At 37.7% G+C, this 13,568-nt stretch overlaps 1 protein-coding gene across 1 annotated transcript in view; it reads right to left on the reverse strand.

Annotated features, from left to right (window-relative positions):
- Nucleotides 1-12,369, reverse strand: part of ERH3 (P-loop containing nucleoside triphosphate hydrolases superfamily protein) — a 111,454-nt gene extending 99,085 nt beyond the window's left edge. Inside the window, exon 1 of the mRNA XM_089800027.1 lies at nt 12,099-12,369. Coding sequence (XP_089656153.1) covers nt 12,099-12,238 — 140 coding nt within the window. The 5' untranslated portion in view covers nt 12,239-12,369. The remainder of the gene's footprint in view (nt 1-12,098) is intronic.
- Between the last annotated feature and the right edge of the window lie 1,199 nt (nt 12,370-13,568).

Here is a 13,568-nt window from a genome sequence, read left to right on the forward strand (position 1 = left end):
GGAGAAAAGCAAGACAAGAAAAGAACACTCGGTGGAATGAGATGAAGAAAGATGAATCAAGGTGATTGCCAAAGGAGATATCAACTTGGAAGATGCAAATATGAGATGAGTTTGGATAAGAAAAAACATTAAGTTTTGGAGGTTGAAATGAAAAAGAACCTAAGGACAAAAAAAGGAAGAAAATATGTAAAAAGAAGGAAAATCCACCAAAATTGCTTAAAAATCATGAACTTTATTCATGCGAGAAACTCAAGGTTGGACATGGAGGGGTCGGATTTCACTCCCTTCATGTCCACATGTGAACAAAAATCCTAAAATCTCTTGCATCAATGACAGAAAATCTCAATTTCATGGACTTGGTTGTATCAAATGGTGTGGAATTTAGGTTGTAAATCAGTTTTCCTCATTAGTTAAGACAGATTTGGAGGGACAAAGAGACTAATTCCCAAACCAAAATATGTAAATCAGATCTTTGATGTGGAAACTTTGTAATTAAAATGTGCAAATCAGACTGAAATCATTGACCAAGGGAAAGAATTTGAATTAAAACTGTGGAAATCAGATGGAAAGTTAAAATGAAATGGCAAGTAAAGATGAAACTTCAGGTCCAAACCATGAAGAAGAAGAGTGGACATGAAGGGGTCAGAATCCGACCCCCTCATCTCCAAGACTGGACATGGAAGAGTCGGATTCCAACCCCCTCATGTCCACACGTGGATGAGGGATCCCAAATTTCCACCACCCATTCTGAGTTAAGTAATTCAGCCTTACTCATTAGAATTTGCCTCTGCTATCAACGAAAGAAGGGCGCCTAAGTCAGATGCAAGGAGAACTAATTATTTCATGGGAATGAGATTAGGAATTTATGAGGTGGTGCCATGAATGTAAAGCAGGTCTGGGCATGAATCGGATGTTAAAAGGGTAGCCTATTCATGATCAAACTTCTGATTTTGAACTAAGAATGAACCCAGACATCATGTTACATGTAAAGAAGCAGATCTTAAGTTTGATTGAAGATGATGTTTGAAGGGGGTTGGGACTTGGAGATGTCGGAATCCAACCCCTCCATGTCCCACGTGGGACTTCATGGCCCTGATTTCAGGCCCCTTGATTTGGGGAAATTTCTTCACCATGGGGGCAGCATTCATGTATATAGTTTTTTCTGATCGCCTCCACAGCTTTATAACATGAAAGTCAGATATAAAAGGATGAAAATCAACCTCCTTTTCATACATCTGGAAAGCTTGGGTTAAAGCTTAAGATTCCAAAAAACTGATGGTTAAAATTGAGTTTCAGATCTGAAGATGCCAAGGAGAAAGAGGAGCAACGAGTTCGTTTGAGTGAAGAAAGCAAGAAAGAAAGAACTAATGGTGAGTGAATTAGGACTCGGAGAGGTCAGAATCTAACCACTCCATGTCCCACTTGGGACTTTGTGCCCCTGATATCTACCAGCTTGTAAAGTGGCAATTCAAACGTGATATAATGCTGCCCCCTTTCAAACTTGGACTTTCCAGCAATTACATGTCAAAATAGTTTTAAATTGGGTTAAAAGAATAAGAGTTTTCAAGTCAATCTCAGCTACCTAATCTCATAATTTGAAGGTGAAAATGCTATATTAAAAAAAAAAATTGTATCTATTTCACGAATTTAATCCATTTCTTCTTTTTGTTTTGCATGGTAATTATGAATGAAGGAGATGGCTTACAGAACAAGGAACTATGGCAAGTATCAAGCTCAAGATTTCAAGTAAGAGGATGATGCTCAAAATTGCAGATCAATGTGGAAATGCAAAACTCCATGCAACATGAAAATAGAGATCAACAAACCAAGAGAAAGATCGAGGCTACAAATGGAAAAAGATTATCACCAACTTGAATTCCCTTTGGAAATCCAAGTCCAATTGGATCAAGAGAATCCAAGTACATGAAGTAGTTTATCACTTCAAGAAGATCATGGCCAAGAAAATCAAGATTTCAAAAGAACAAACAAGTGCAATGAGAAGATTTCCCATAGATGTAGCAAATTGAAAATGAAGCTTTGAGGAAATATAAGCCATCACAATTGAAGACTTGATAATGTTGAGAATCAAAAAATATTTCTTCATCTGCAAAGAATTGATCAAGTTCATAGGTTAAGCATGTTGAGGTGGCGCCCACCAATCTTCAACCAATCACAAGGCTCTAGTTGCACCTATCCAATCACATTCAATCAAATCATGCAAGTGTACATGTGTTGTCAACTTGATGCTTCTATTTGAACTATGTTCTTATTGTCTCCTAAAGGCTATGTTATTTTCTCATTGGTCCACAATATGGTACTTTATTGTAATTATATAAGCATTTAATGCTTGTAACAATTAGTTGGATTAGTGGGAAATGAATGTAAAAAGCAGATTGAGCTATATAAAAAAATGGCTCTACCAAAACTCGATGTCGTCGAAACCGCTGGGGTGTCTTCCATTCAGATCAACGTGTCTGCTATGATCTATCCAGATCTGGAAGCCCTCAAACGCAATGTGATCATCGAAAGAGTCTTTGGCAAAAACTTACCTCACGACAAAATTCGCAGTTGGGCTATGGAGATCTGGGGTTGTGTTGTACCATTTTTTGCCAGTGCAGTTTTTCGTGGTCAACTTCGGTGCTCGAGACCTCAAAGATAGGGTGCTTAGTTAAAAAGCTAGATGATCAATTCGCAACATGTTTTTGTTTAGGCTTGGCAGCCTCTTTTCAATCCTCTAGTAGTCAATCCATATAGCGGTTCAATCTAGGTTAAACTCTAGAATTTACCTCTTGAATTCTGGTTTGTTAGGGTTTTGGAATCGATAGGTTCCTCCCTCGGTCGAATTCTAGTTGTTGATATGGGATCCGATGACTCTGCTCAAGCTATCAGAATCTGTGTTCTAGCCATTTATCAAATACCTAAATCCATATGCTTGGCATCACCCAATGGAGATTGGATTCAAAGTCTAGAAGTTACAAATTTTGTCTTCAGTGTTGAAGTCGCAAACATTGGGAAATAGCTTGTTCTGTTCCCTTGGCCAAACGGTGGACTCCAAAAAAGAAGTCAGGGGTTAATGCTAATCTCCCCTCCCATGCCCCTACTAATATCGTCGCCCTATCCAAGCACATTAAATCAAATCACTCAAGTGTACATGTGCAGTCAACTTGACGCTTCTATTTGAACTATTTTCTTATTGTCTCCTAAAAGTTATGTTATTTTCTCATTGGACCAAAATATGGTACTTTATTGTAATTATACAAGCATTTAATGCTTGTAACAATTAGTTGGATTAGTGGAAATGCATGTAAAAAGCCGATTGAGTTATATGAAAAATGGCTCTGTCAAAACTCAATGTCGTCTGTTCGGATCGATGTGTCTGATATGATCTATTGAGATGTGGAAGCCCTCAAAGGCAATGCGATCATTGGAAGAGTCTTTGGCAAAAACCTACCTCACGACAAAATTCGCAGTTGGGCTATGGAGATGAGGGGTTGTGTTGCACTCAATATCCATTTTCTACCAATGTAGTTTTTTGTGGTTAACTCCGGTGCTTGGGACCTCAAAGATAGGGAGTCAAAAAAGCTAGATGATCATTCGCAACATGTTTTTGTTTAGGCTTGGGAGCCTCTTTTCAATCCTTTGGCAATCAATACATAGAGTGATTCAATCTAGATTAACCTCTAGAATTTACCTCTTGAATTTTGGTTTGTTAGGGTTTTGGAATCAATTGGTTCCTCCCTCAATCGGACTCTCAAAGTTAATATAAGATCCGATGACTCTGCTCAAGCCACCAGAATCTATGTTCTAGCCATTTATCAAATTCCTAAATCCATATGCTTGGCATCGCCCAATGGAGATTGGATTCAACGTCTGGAAGTTGAAAATAACCGCAAATTTTGTCTTTGGTGTCAAAGTTGTAAACATTGGGAAACAGCTTGTCCAATTCCCTTGGCCAAACGGTGGCCTCCAAAAAAGAAGTTGAGGATCGACGCTAATCTCACCTCACATGCCCCTACTAATTATTATCGCCCTTCCATTTGCCTGATGTACCCAAGTCAATCACACTGTGCGTGGTCCAGGATGTTAAACTCTCTCTCCACGTCGAATCTTTTGATGCACATGCTGATTATTAATGCCCATTGAACATGAATGAACATCTTAACCTTCAAGCTGATTTATCTAATGCACATGTTGAACCAAGCGAAATGCACTCCTCCTGGATGTGGCTCCTAAGGAGTTGAGTTTTCCTAAGGATGAGATCAATGAAAACAACTTCATGGATGAACTGGACATTGTGGCACCGAGGTCAATTTTCCAATCGGCAACAAAATTGTTGAAGATTGACCCCATTCACAAACGTTCGGGTAGGAAAACGAACAAACAAAAGCGAGAGGAGGTTGCCCAAGCTTCCGACCAAGCATCAATTAAATCTTATCTCACGCATTCTAAGTGGGTGACGCTCCTCGTGGATTGCGTTGAGATTGTTCACCTAGAACACTGGGGCTCAATGCCCCGAATTGGAGGTGCATGTTTAGGGGTCATCTGGACCACCTAAATGGAAACCTCCTTTTGTACTGACTTGAGGCCAAGTTCTTGCGGTCTTTGCAAGGATGATTTGGTTCTTTCAGCTACGCTATTGATGCTCCTAATGGTTTGGGGATCTTTTGGTAGGAAAGCTAAGTGGATGTTCTCACCAAATTATGAATCTCAGGTGTGGTGTCTTGCCATAAGGCATGTCGGATCTGAGGTTTCATTGCTTCTTGGCAATCCATTGTCGAGATGTATGTCTGCTACTGGTTTGTCTATTACTGTACTTATTACTTGTTTCTATGTGTATCTATTGTTGGGGTTATGTGCATTTTTCCCTCGTGGTGAGGTGATCCCCTTGCGGTTTTCTGGTCTATAAGACCTTATGTAACATTTTTCTGATATCAATATATGGGTGATACCCCCTTGGTAGCAATTTGCCCATAAAAAAAATAGTTGGATTAGTGTATTGTTGACTTAATCTTGGCCATTGATCTTGAATTGATTAGAGCCCTTCATTGTAGTTCAATTATAAAAAGATTAGGCCTTCCCATTTGTAACTCATTAGAGATATAGTAGGGGAAGATTTGGAGAAATTATTGCTATGATAATGTCAAATTGTTCTCAATTCATGGTGGGTCTTCATGGTGGATTACTTGTAATATTTTGGAGTATTACATGGTTTCTACAAGCCCTCACTAGAGTAGATTTTATTTCACGTTGAGTAGAACTAGAAGTTGGATGAAAGTAATTGTGGATGCACCTTTGTTGAGCTCATTTAGACCATACTACTAGCTGCTTGTTTATTGTAAGTTTGTACTTGCATGGTCAACTAGCATATTTATGAGCTTTATTTCAATAATTTCTTGCATATTGATATGCATCCATTGATGATGTCAATGGAATGGTAATAGTTTGAACATCCTATATTTACCTTAGGAGATCATACTAGCTTGGTTGATGTTGATGACCAGACAAAGTCTAGTAAAGGCACAACGACATTCACAATCTCTTGCATTCTACAAGTAGAATAACTTTCTAAATTGTTTCCTTGTGCAATTTTTTGGTTTGAAATAGTTGAAGTTGCTAATATCCATTGAGTAAATAGTGGAAGTCCCTTTTTGATACCCAACATAACACATCATTACAAATGAGCGAAAGTCATAACTATAGGACCTAAGGTTGTCTCATTTGATCACACAATCCATATACATTTTTTAGCATATTGGCATACTTACTCAAGAGAGGATTTGATATTTGGCGTTTTGTCCTAGATTACTGTATTTTCATCCTACATGTTGTAGTGGCATAAAATAACATCAACATGACTAAGAAACTCTTCTTCATGCTATACACTTAGTTCATGAATATATATGTTTGCATAATTCTACCATACAGCTTCTACATATCATATGGTGATCAATTAATACCACAGTAATAAGATTTTATTGGAAGACCGCATTTGAGAAAGGCTATCTTCTTGTTATCACTCTCATCGGTCATTCAGGCATGTCAATTCTCTTGCAATCATTCATTCATAATTTGAATCTTAAAATGGGATGCCAATCATCATATTGTGTTTGATTTAGAGTCGAACAATCATAATCATTATTAACTATCACTTTGGCATTCTTGTTAAATCAAAAAAGTAATTAATCAAGCATCAATTTGCATTGCTTGATTGTTGTTGAATCAAAGGAGTATATCATAATGAAGTATCAAACTATCTAAGGCTATTTGCTAAAAAGAAATCGATATAGAATGTGTTTTCATATTTGCAATATTTTAAATATATACAACTATTAGTATAGACAATTTATTTCAGATTCTTTAAGTTACCTTGCATTTCATATAAAATTAGATTTCTAGTTAATCAATTAGTCTTCTTGATCATCCTAGCTCACCAAAGTGCTAGTTCGATAAGGTGGCACTAAGGTTGATTCATTCCTTGAGACTTTATCAATCGCAAGGGTGGAAAATTTCCTTCTCCACATTTTAGTAAGCCTAACAAAAAGCTCAGTTTTCTACATCATTTTCTTCCATTGAGTGATGGCACATTTGTCAACATGGTGACCATCGCTCCCATCTTGCCACCCAATCAAAGGATGCGTAACACAAAGCTACCATTTACCCCTCTAGATGCCACATGTAGTATAGAGCCTTCTCCCTTGTATCCCAACACAAATCAATGGAAGGACTACGAGAGGCATAACAGTTGATACGTGTAGAGAGGATGTTATCAAGGAGGAGGTACTCTTCATGAATGTACTACACCACGTGTGATATGAGGAGCATCAAGCAACCATTAGGACTCATAATGGTCGATCACTTCCCCCTTTGAAGTCAACTACCTTGATGGTCCCTATGGGAGCTAAGGCAATTTCTACAACTTTTGTCATTATCCCTTAGTTGAAACTTTTCACACTAAAGTTAGCCATCCCCTAGATGACCTTTACCGGGATGGTCCCCTCAATGGTCCATAAGTGCCTATATTCTCCTACGAGGGTACTGTGCATATGATTCAGGACATTGGATATCGGCCCCTAGTATCCCTTAGGGCTTCTTATTGGATCATTTTCGATAGAATTTATCATTCTTAGCATATGACAAGTACAAAGTTGAGAAACTTTCTTATAAATTTGTAGCACCTATTACCTCTCCCATTTTTATTCTTGTCTTAACCCACCCCTAAGGTTCAACATGCTTTGTCCTTTGTTCTCTCTTCATCAGGGGCCCAAGGCAAGCATGTATCTCAAGGGAAGCCCCTGTGCCCATCGAGGACTTCACAACCTCTAATAGTGTCTTTTGATCCTGCATCTACACCTAGCATAGAAAAAGGAATGGCATCAATGATGCCTAAGCCTACGGCTCAACTTCCATTTGTGCTTTTGAACTTGACAAACATATCATGTCCTATTGTCTACAATAAGGGTAAGAGGTCACCACAAGCTTCCACATCTCCTCTAGCAACTACTCCCCAAGTTCTAAGGGCACTTATTGTCCCTTCTACCGCTAGCAAAGCAAAAAGAGCAAGAGCAACCATGGTTGAGCTAGCACTTGCCCTACAACAACACCTCCTACTTCATTGGTAGGGCCCTCTTCTGTGCCAATCACTATAACAACAAACACCCTCATAGACTAGGATCTACTCAGCCTCTAGAGCTTCCTCATCCTAGTCTACACACTCAATGGAACCAACTTGTGCATGAGCATTAGTATCACCAACAAGCTAGGGCCCTAGAACATGATGTTGTCACAAACGGCAAGGATCAAATCCTTAATTTCAATGTTTGTATCACTTGCTCTTTCTCCTATATCAACTCCTACTGCATCTATCCCTCATATAACCACATCCTTTGTTTTCCTTCATGGTGCTCTAGGAGTGACTCTTGGGCGTAATGCTAAGTAAGTCCAAGTCTTTATCTCTCCTTCCCAGGAGCCTCTGTTGATCACTTCGCTCCCTGATATCCCATCATTCCCTAAACATATAAACATGATACATACACAAGCAGTGTCAAGTGCGATCATGTCTACCCAGCCTAGCCACTTGCTAATTGTCATCCCATCTTTCTTGGGGTTCTTCGGCTAGCTATAGTAGATCAATTAATATCCTCTCCATCCTTTTAGAGAAAGTCCAAGAAAGGCCTTTGTTTGAGTTTCCCCCTTGAATCTGCTCTAGTAAACTCTCTTTGTTTTCGTGCTTGCAATAGAGAAGGCTCTAACTTCTCTTGAATTTGTCAATGGCCCTTTTGCTAAGATCAACAATGTGGCTCCTTTAACTTTGCCTCAAGTTGAGTTGCTCACATCCTATGAGGCATGTATGTTCGACTCACTTGAAGAAGTTATGGCATTGATGATGATCTTTCAACGATCCTTCACACTTGCCTCGGTTGAGCTTTTGCATGAGAATGCTAAAGTAGCCTCATCCTTAACTTCAAGTATTGGTAAGGCATCTAGGGCTGCTATAGCAATCGTCCCACTATAGTCTTGGCCTCCCTCCCATATGATCAAGATTGGAAGGACAATGACCTGGTGGTGGACGATCTATGAGGCAATTCGTACTTTTACATATGTAGATTAAAGTGTGCATGTTTGTATTCCCCCATACTTGTCTTTAAATGTTGTGCCCTTCTTTAGAACCCAAGTTACTTTGTTGGTACTTGAAGACAGAGTGTGATATATTGTAATATTCCTCTATTTTTATCTTGTTCTTCTATCTCTTGTGCATTGAATTTCAATATTTAGGGACAATAAAAAGAGGTGGGGACATTTAGGCCTTCTTCGATGTTGATCCAAATTTTTATTTTTCTTTTTCTTCATGTGCTCTTCGTCAAATTTGAAGACCTCAGCCCTAATGAAATACCCATATCGAATCATATATCATAAATCTTTTTACTCTTATAAGTTGTGACATAGAATAATTGGATACTTTCTCCAATTGTTTGTTTTAAAGTGGTGGATACATGTCTCACTTGCTATAGGATGACATTCCATACTCACAGAGACATCTTGTTATGTTGACATGCCAAAATGTCTCTTTTCTCTTTAGAATGTACCTGATACCCTCTAAGCAACATGTCCTATCATATCTTATTGTCTATATCACAAGTTTTTTGAAAATTTTGTCTACTTGTCTACCTCCATGGGATCCAATCCGCCTATCACATATTTTGCCCTATCATAGGGCCATCTAGCTTTGCTACCCTACTGGTGTTGTCAAAATCTCTCACCCTATTGTATGACTACCTAGTCATTGCTAGTCGTATTGTCACATTCAAAGTCACCCTATCAGATAACTATCCAACTTTTGCTACTCATATCAACACAGTCAAAATCACCCTATTCTATGGCTATCTAGCATAACACAACTTATTACCCATGCCAATGTACCATTGATGATCACTTTCTTCTCATTATCTCTCTTTCATGTAACGTGCTTATCTGCATATTGTGTGCTGTGAGGCAATCTCACAACATTTCAAGGCTTTTCCTTGGGGGCAATTCCATGTGGACAAAAGACTGTCAAGTGAACAGACTTACCACAGATTGAATTTATTACAGGATGATTTGTAAATCTAGCACCTCAGATTGAATTCAATGGAAGCAGAATGAAGGCCTTTCAGGGAAGCCACATGGTGACCAATCTTGGAAATATTCTTACAAAATGCACAAACTTATTTAAATTTAAGCTGGTTGGAAACAGAGACAACACAATGAAGCTATAAAAATTTATGCAATTTTCTAGCAGAGAATGTGCAAGTAAAATGTTTGGTGGCACTGAGTCAATGAATAACTACTAGTCTCCACTGTCTGGTTGCCAGGATGTTCAGTATCCAGAATGATATTCCAGTGAAACGACACTAACTGTCAAATTCAAAGATAAAACAGAAAACTGGCAATGGTGGTATAATCCAAATGTGGAATAACAGTTCCAAAGTCACGCAAGAGGTGTAAGAATATGGCAGCTACAGTGGGTAACCCATCAAGATATAGACTTCCAAAAAGAAAATGCAATTCAGTATGGTGACTAAAAATGTGCCTAAAGCTGTAAATTTTCAACACTCCGATTGTACAGCTTGCTGTCAAAATGTCCAAGAGGATCTGGTGATCGTGGGCACTGAGATTTTCAATTTGTGACACTATTGCAAACACTATTATTATAAGCTTATCGGAAACTTCCATTGGCAAGATCCAAGTAAAAACTAAAAGTTATAGCCTAGTGGTTGGAGATAAAAGTGTTGGGTTCGAGTCCCTTCATCTTTTCAATGTTGTGCTAAGAAAATTGGAACAAATAATCCTCAGAAATCACCATAGTACAGTTCTAGGGGCAATGACTTTGAAGTAGAAAGATGCTAAGATCTAAAGATTCATCTAGCCAGAAAAATTATGACTTGTGAGATTCTATTAAGTTAACATCCTTCTTTGATACCTAATAATTAACTCCAATGCTTACATGTTTAGATGCCCTAATAAATCAAAGGGTTTCTAAATGTTGCCAGAGTACAAAATTTGCTGTTTTATGGATTTTCCAGTGTTGGAAACTTTCAAATTTTAAATTTCTGGACTGATAATAGCCTTCATAGTGACATAGGTCTTTCCAACACCTGGTATGATTCCACCTTGGTAGACAATTCAATAGGCATTTGATACAGTGCCTTCAGAATCTCCTGCAGGTGGGAACTAATCAATGTTGCAAAAAAAATTAATTTGTGAATAAATAGTTGACATAGTTTCATTTTTCATAGATTATGTTTGGGCGTAAAAACATGTAGCAGATCATGATTATCATGGGCATAGGTTCTTTTCCCCAAGATTTTAATGTTCAAGTAGCAGACGAGTTTAAAATGGTACTAGTTGATTTTTTGAAAACCCTACCAAAAAGACAGTCTGTATTTTGAAGCATCAACGGGAACCTAAAAATTGTAATCACAAATTTATAAGGTCTTTCCTCTTTAATTTTATTGCTGCAGATGGTAATTTGTTTCTTTTACAAGATTATGGCAATACAAGATCGCAATTACAAAACATGTTTTGCCAGTTGTTAACAAGTGTACAAGAATTACTGTAATCAAATAAGGGACAAAGATGATCGCCGAAAGGAAGCGCTTATAAAATGAAAGATACCAGACAAGATGCAGCTGACAGAGTAACAGGACACAAAAGTACTTAATATAGATAATATAAACTTTAGAAACAAGAGAACCTAACATTATACATTGAAATAAAAACACTGTTCAACAATGGTTTAGAGAGAAGGCGGATTGTTTCCAAGAAGATGATTCAAGTTCAAGATCCGGAAGACGTCTTTTGAGCATTAATACGGCATGATTTTGCCAGCCAAAATGGAACGGGTGAATACTAGTCCCAGATAAACTTCGGTGGATAGAAGCCCTTCAAACGTGGCTTACGCAGCTTCTAAGACAAACAAAAAAATTTATAAATAACCATGTGTAAATAGAGATATTTTCTGAAGCTCTTCTGGACAAAAACTTCTACGAGGAAGAGATTCATTTTCTTAACAAAAATAGAAAAGGGTTTGACACCAATATTACCTCGAGCAAATAAAATTGAGAAAAAACATATACGAAAACTACTGGCCAAACCAAAATCTTTACGTCAATTTCACATTTAAATTTCATAGGTTTCAAATACTATTTGAAGGATGCTGGATTAAGTCAGCCAGCAGATGCATCGTTTACTTAGTATTGCTATTTAGAGTCGTCTTGAGTGGTTTTATACCCTCGTCTTTTACGTAATGCATACGCAGTGACTGTTTGTTAAATTGAAAATTACATTCGTAATCTATTTCTGAACTAATAGACATGTAATGTTCTATTCCAATGCAGAAACTATATTGCAAGAAAATATGGATTCGATAAAAGCAAACAGCAGTGACGCGGAAACAGGATCTGTATACAAAAACGGAAATGGGGATTCTGGGAGAACAGAAACTTCAATGGTGTCCAAGATCATAGTTCAAAAGGGAAGCACGAATATGATTTCAAATTAGCATGTACAAAATCCAAGCGATCTAAGAGCACAATAAAGAGAGATAAAAATACAGCAGTTACTTGTCGATTTGAGAAATGGCGGCATCAAAAAAGATAATGGAAGTGTCATAGAGGCCTTCCAGAGCATACTGACGAGCTAATTTCAGTTGTTCCCTCAGTCCTGGTACTCCTCCCATTGTAGAATTCAAATTCACCCTCATTCCTAATTTTTATATATAGGTTGTATCTCTAAAATGACTATGGAAAATATTATACGGTACAGAGAGAACTCCATATGTAAATTCGCCCATGGACGAGCTCTTTTAAAATTATTTCGAAAAGCTGACCCCGTTTCTCAAACATTTTGAATAGATATTTGAACCTCCCGTAAAATTATACGTAATGAATGAGACATTGAATTAATGAATTTAAGTGATAGTTGGGATGAATCTAGAAAAGAAGAAATGAAACTATTCACCTAATTTTGGTGGCTAATAGATAGGTGTCTATTGTTTTGACTGCAACTTTTAAACCTTATTTTTTATTTATTTAGAATTGTCATTTTTATGTTTTATATAATATAATAAAATTATGAATTAGATTTGATAAGTAGGAGATAATTTCTACAGCAGTCCAAATTGTGATATTGCTATCAGGATTTAGCTATGTAGTTTTTGGGTCAAACTCATTGACCCATATTTCATGAGTAGTGATTCAACGTGAATCCATCTCTCATGAGAATAAATGAAACACTTAGCACTCATTGGATCTAGGTGATGCTCATAGAGGTGAAGCACCGAGACTTCTCGGGAGGTCACCCATCCCAGTACTACTCCAACTTGAGCGCGCTTAACTATGGAGTTTCCTCCATGGTTAAACTCACTCTGCTTGCAACCTCATTTGCAAAACCTTCACCAAGTGTTGTGCCTTATGAACCATTTATTAGAAAGCCCCTTAAGCTCTTCAATTCATAAGCAGGAGATAAGTTCCACAACAAGTCAAATTGTGATATTGCTATTAGGATTTAATTGTGTATTTTTTGGGTCAAACTCATTGACTCATATTTCATGAGTAGTGATTCAACACAAGTCCATCTCTCATGAGAATAAATGGATCACTTAGCACTCATTGGATCTAGGTGATGCTCACAAAGGTGAAGCATCGAGACTTCTCGAGAGGTCACCCATCCCAATACTACTCCAGCTTGAGCGCGCTTAACTACGAAGTTTCCTCCATGGTTAAACCCACTTTGCTTGCAACTCCATTTGCAAAACTTTCACCAAGTGTTGTGCCATATGAACCATTTATTAGAAAGCCCTTTAACCTCATCAATTGATAAGTAGGAGATAATTTGCATAGCAAGTCAAATTGTGATATTGCTCTCAGGATTTAACTGTGTAGTTTTTTGGTCAAACTCATTGACCCATATTTCATGAGTAGTGATTCAACATGAATCCATCTATCACGAGAATAAATGAAACACTTAGCACTCATTGAATCTAGGTGATGTTATTGATGCTAAGTGTTCCAATGTGTGCTAAGTGTTCCATT

The sequence above is a fragment of the Cupressus sempervirens genome, chromosome 9, assembly GCF_028749045.1.
Source record: "Cupressus sempervirens isolate cs-2001-9-10 chromosome 9, ASM2874904v1, whole genome shotgun sequence".
Classification (NCBI taxonomy): Eukaryota; Viridiplantae; Streptophyta; class Pinopsida; order Cupressales; family Cupressaceae; genus Cupressus; species Cupressus sempervirens.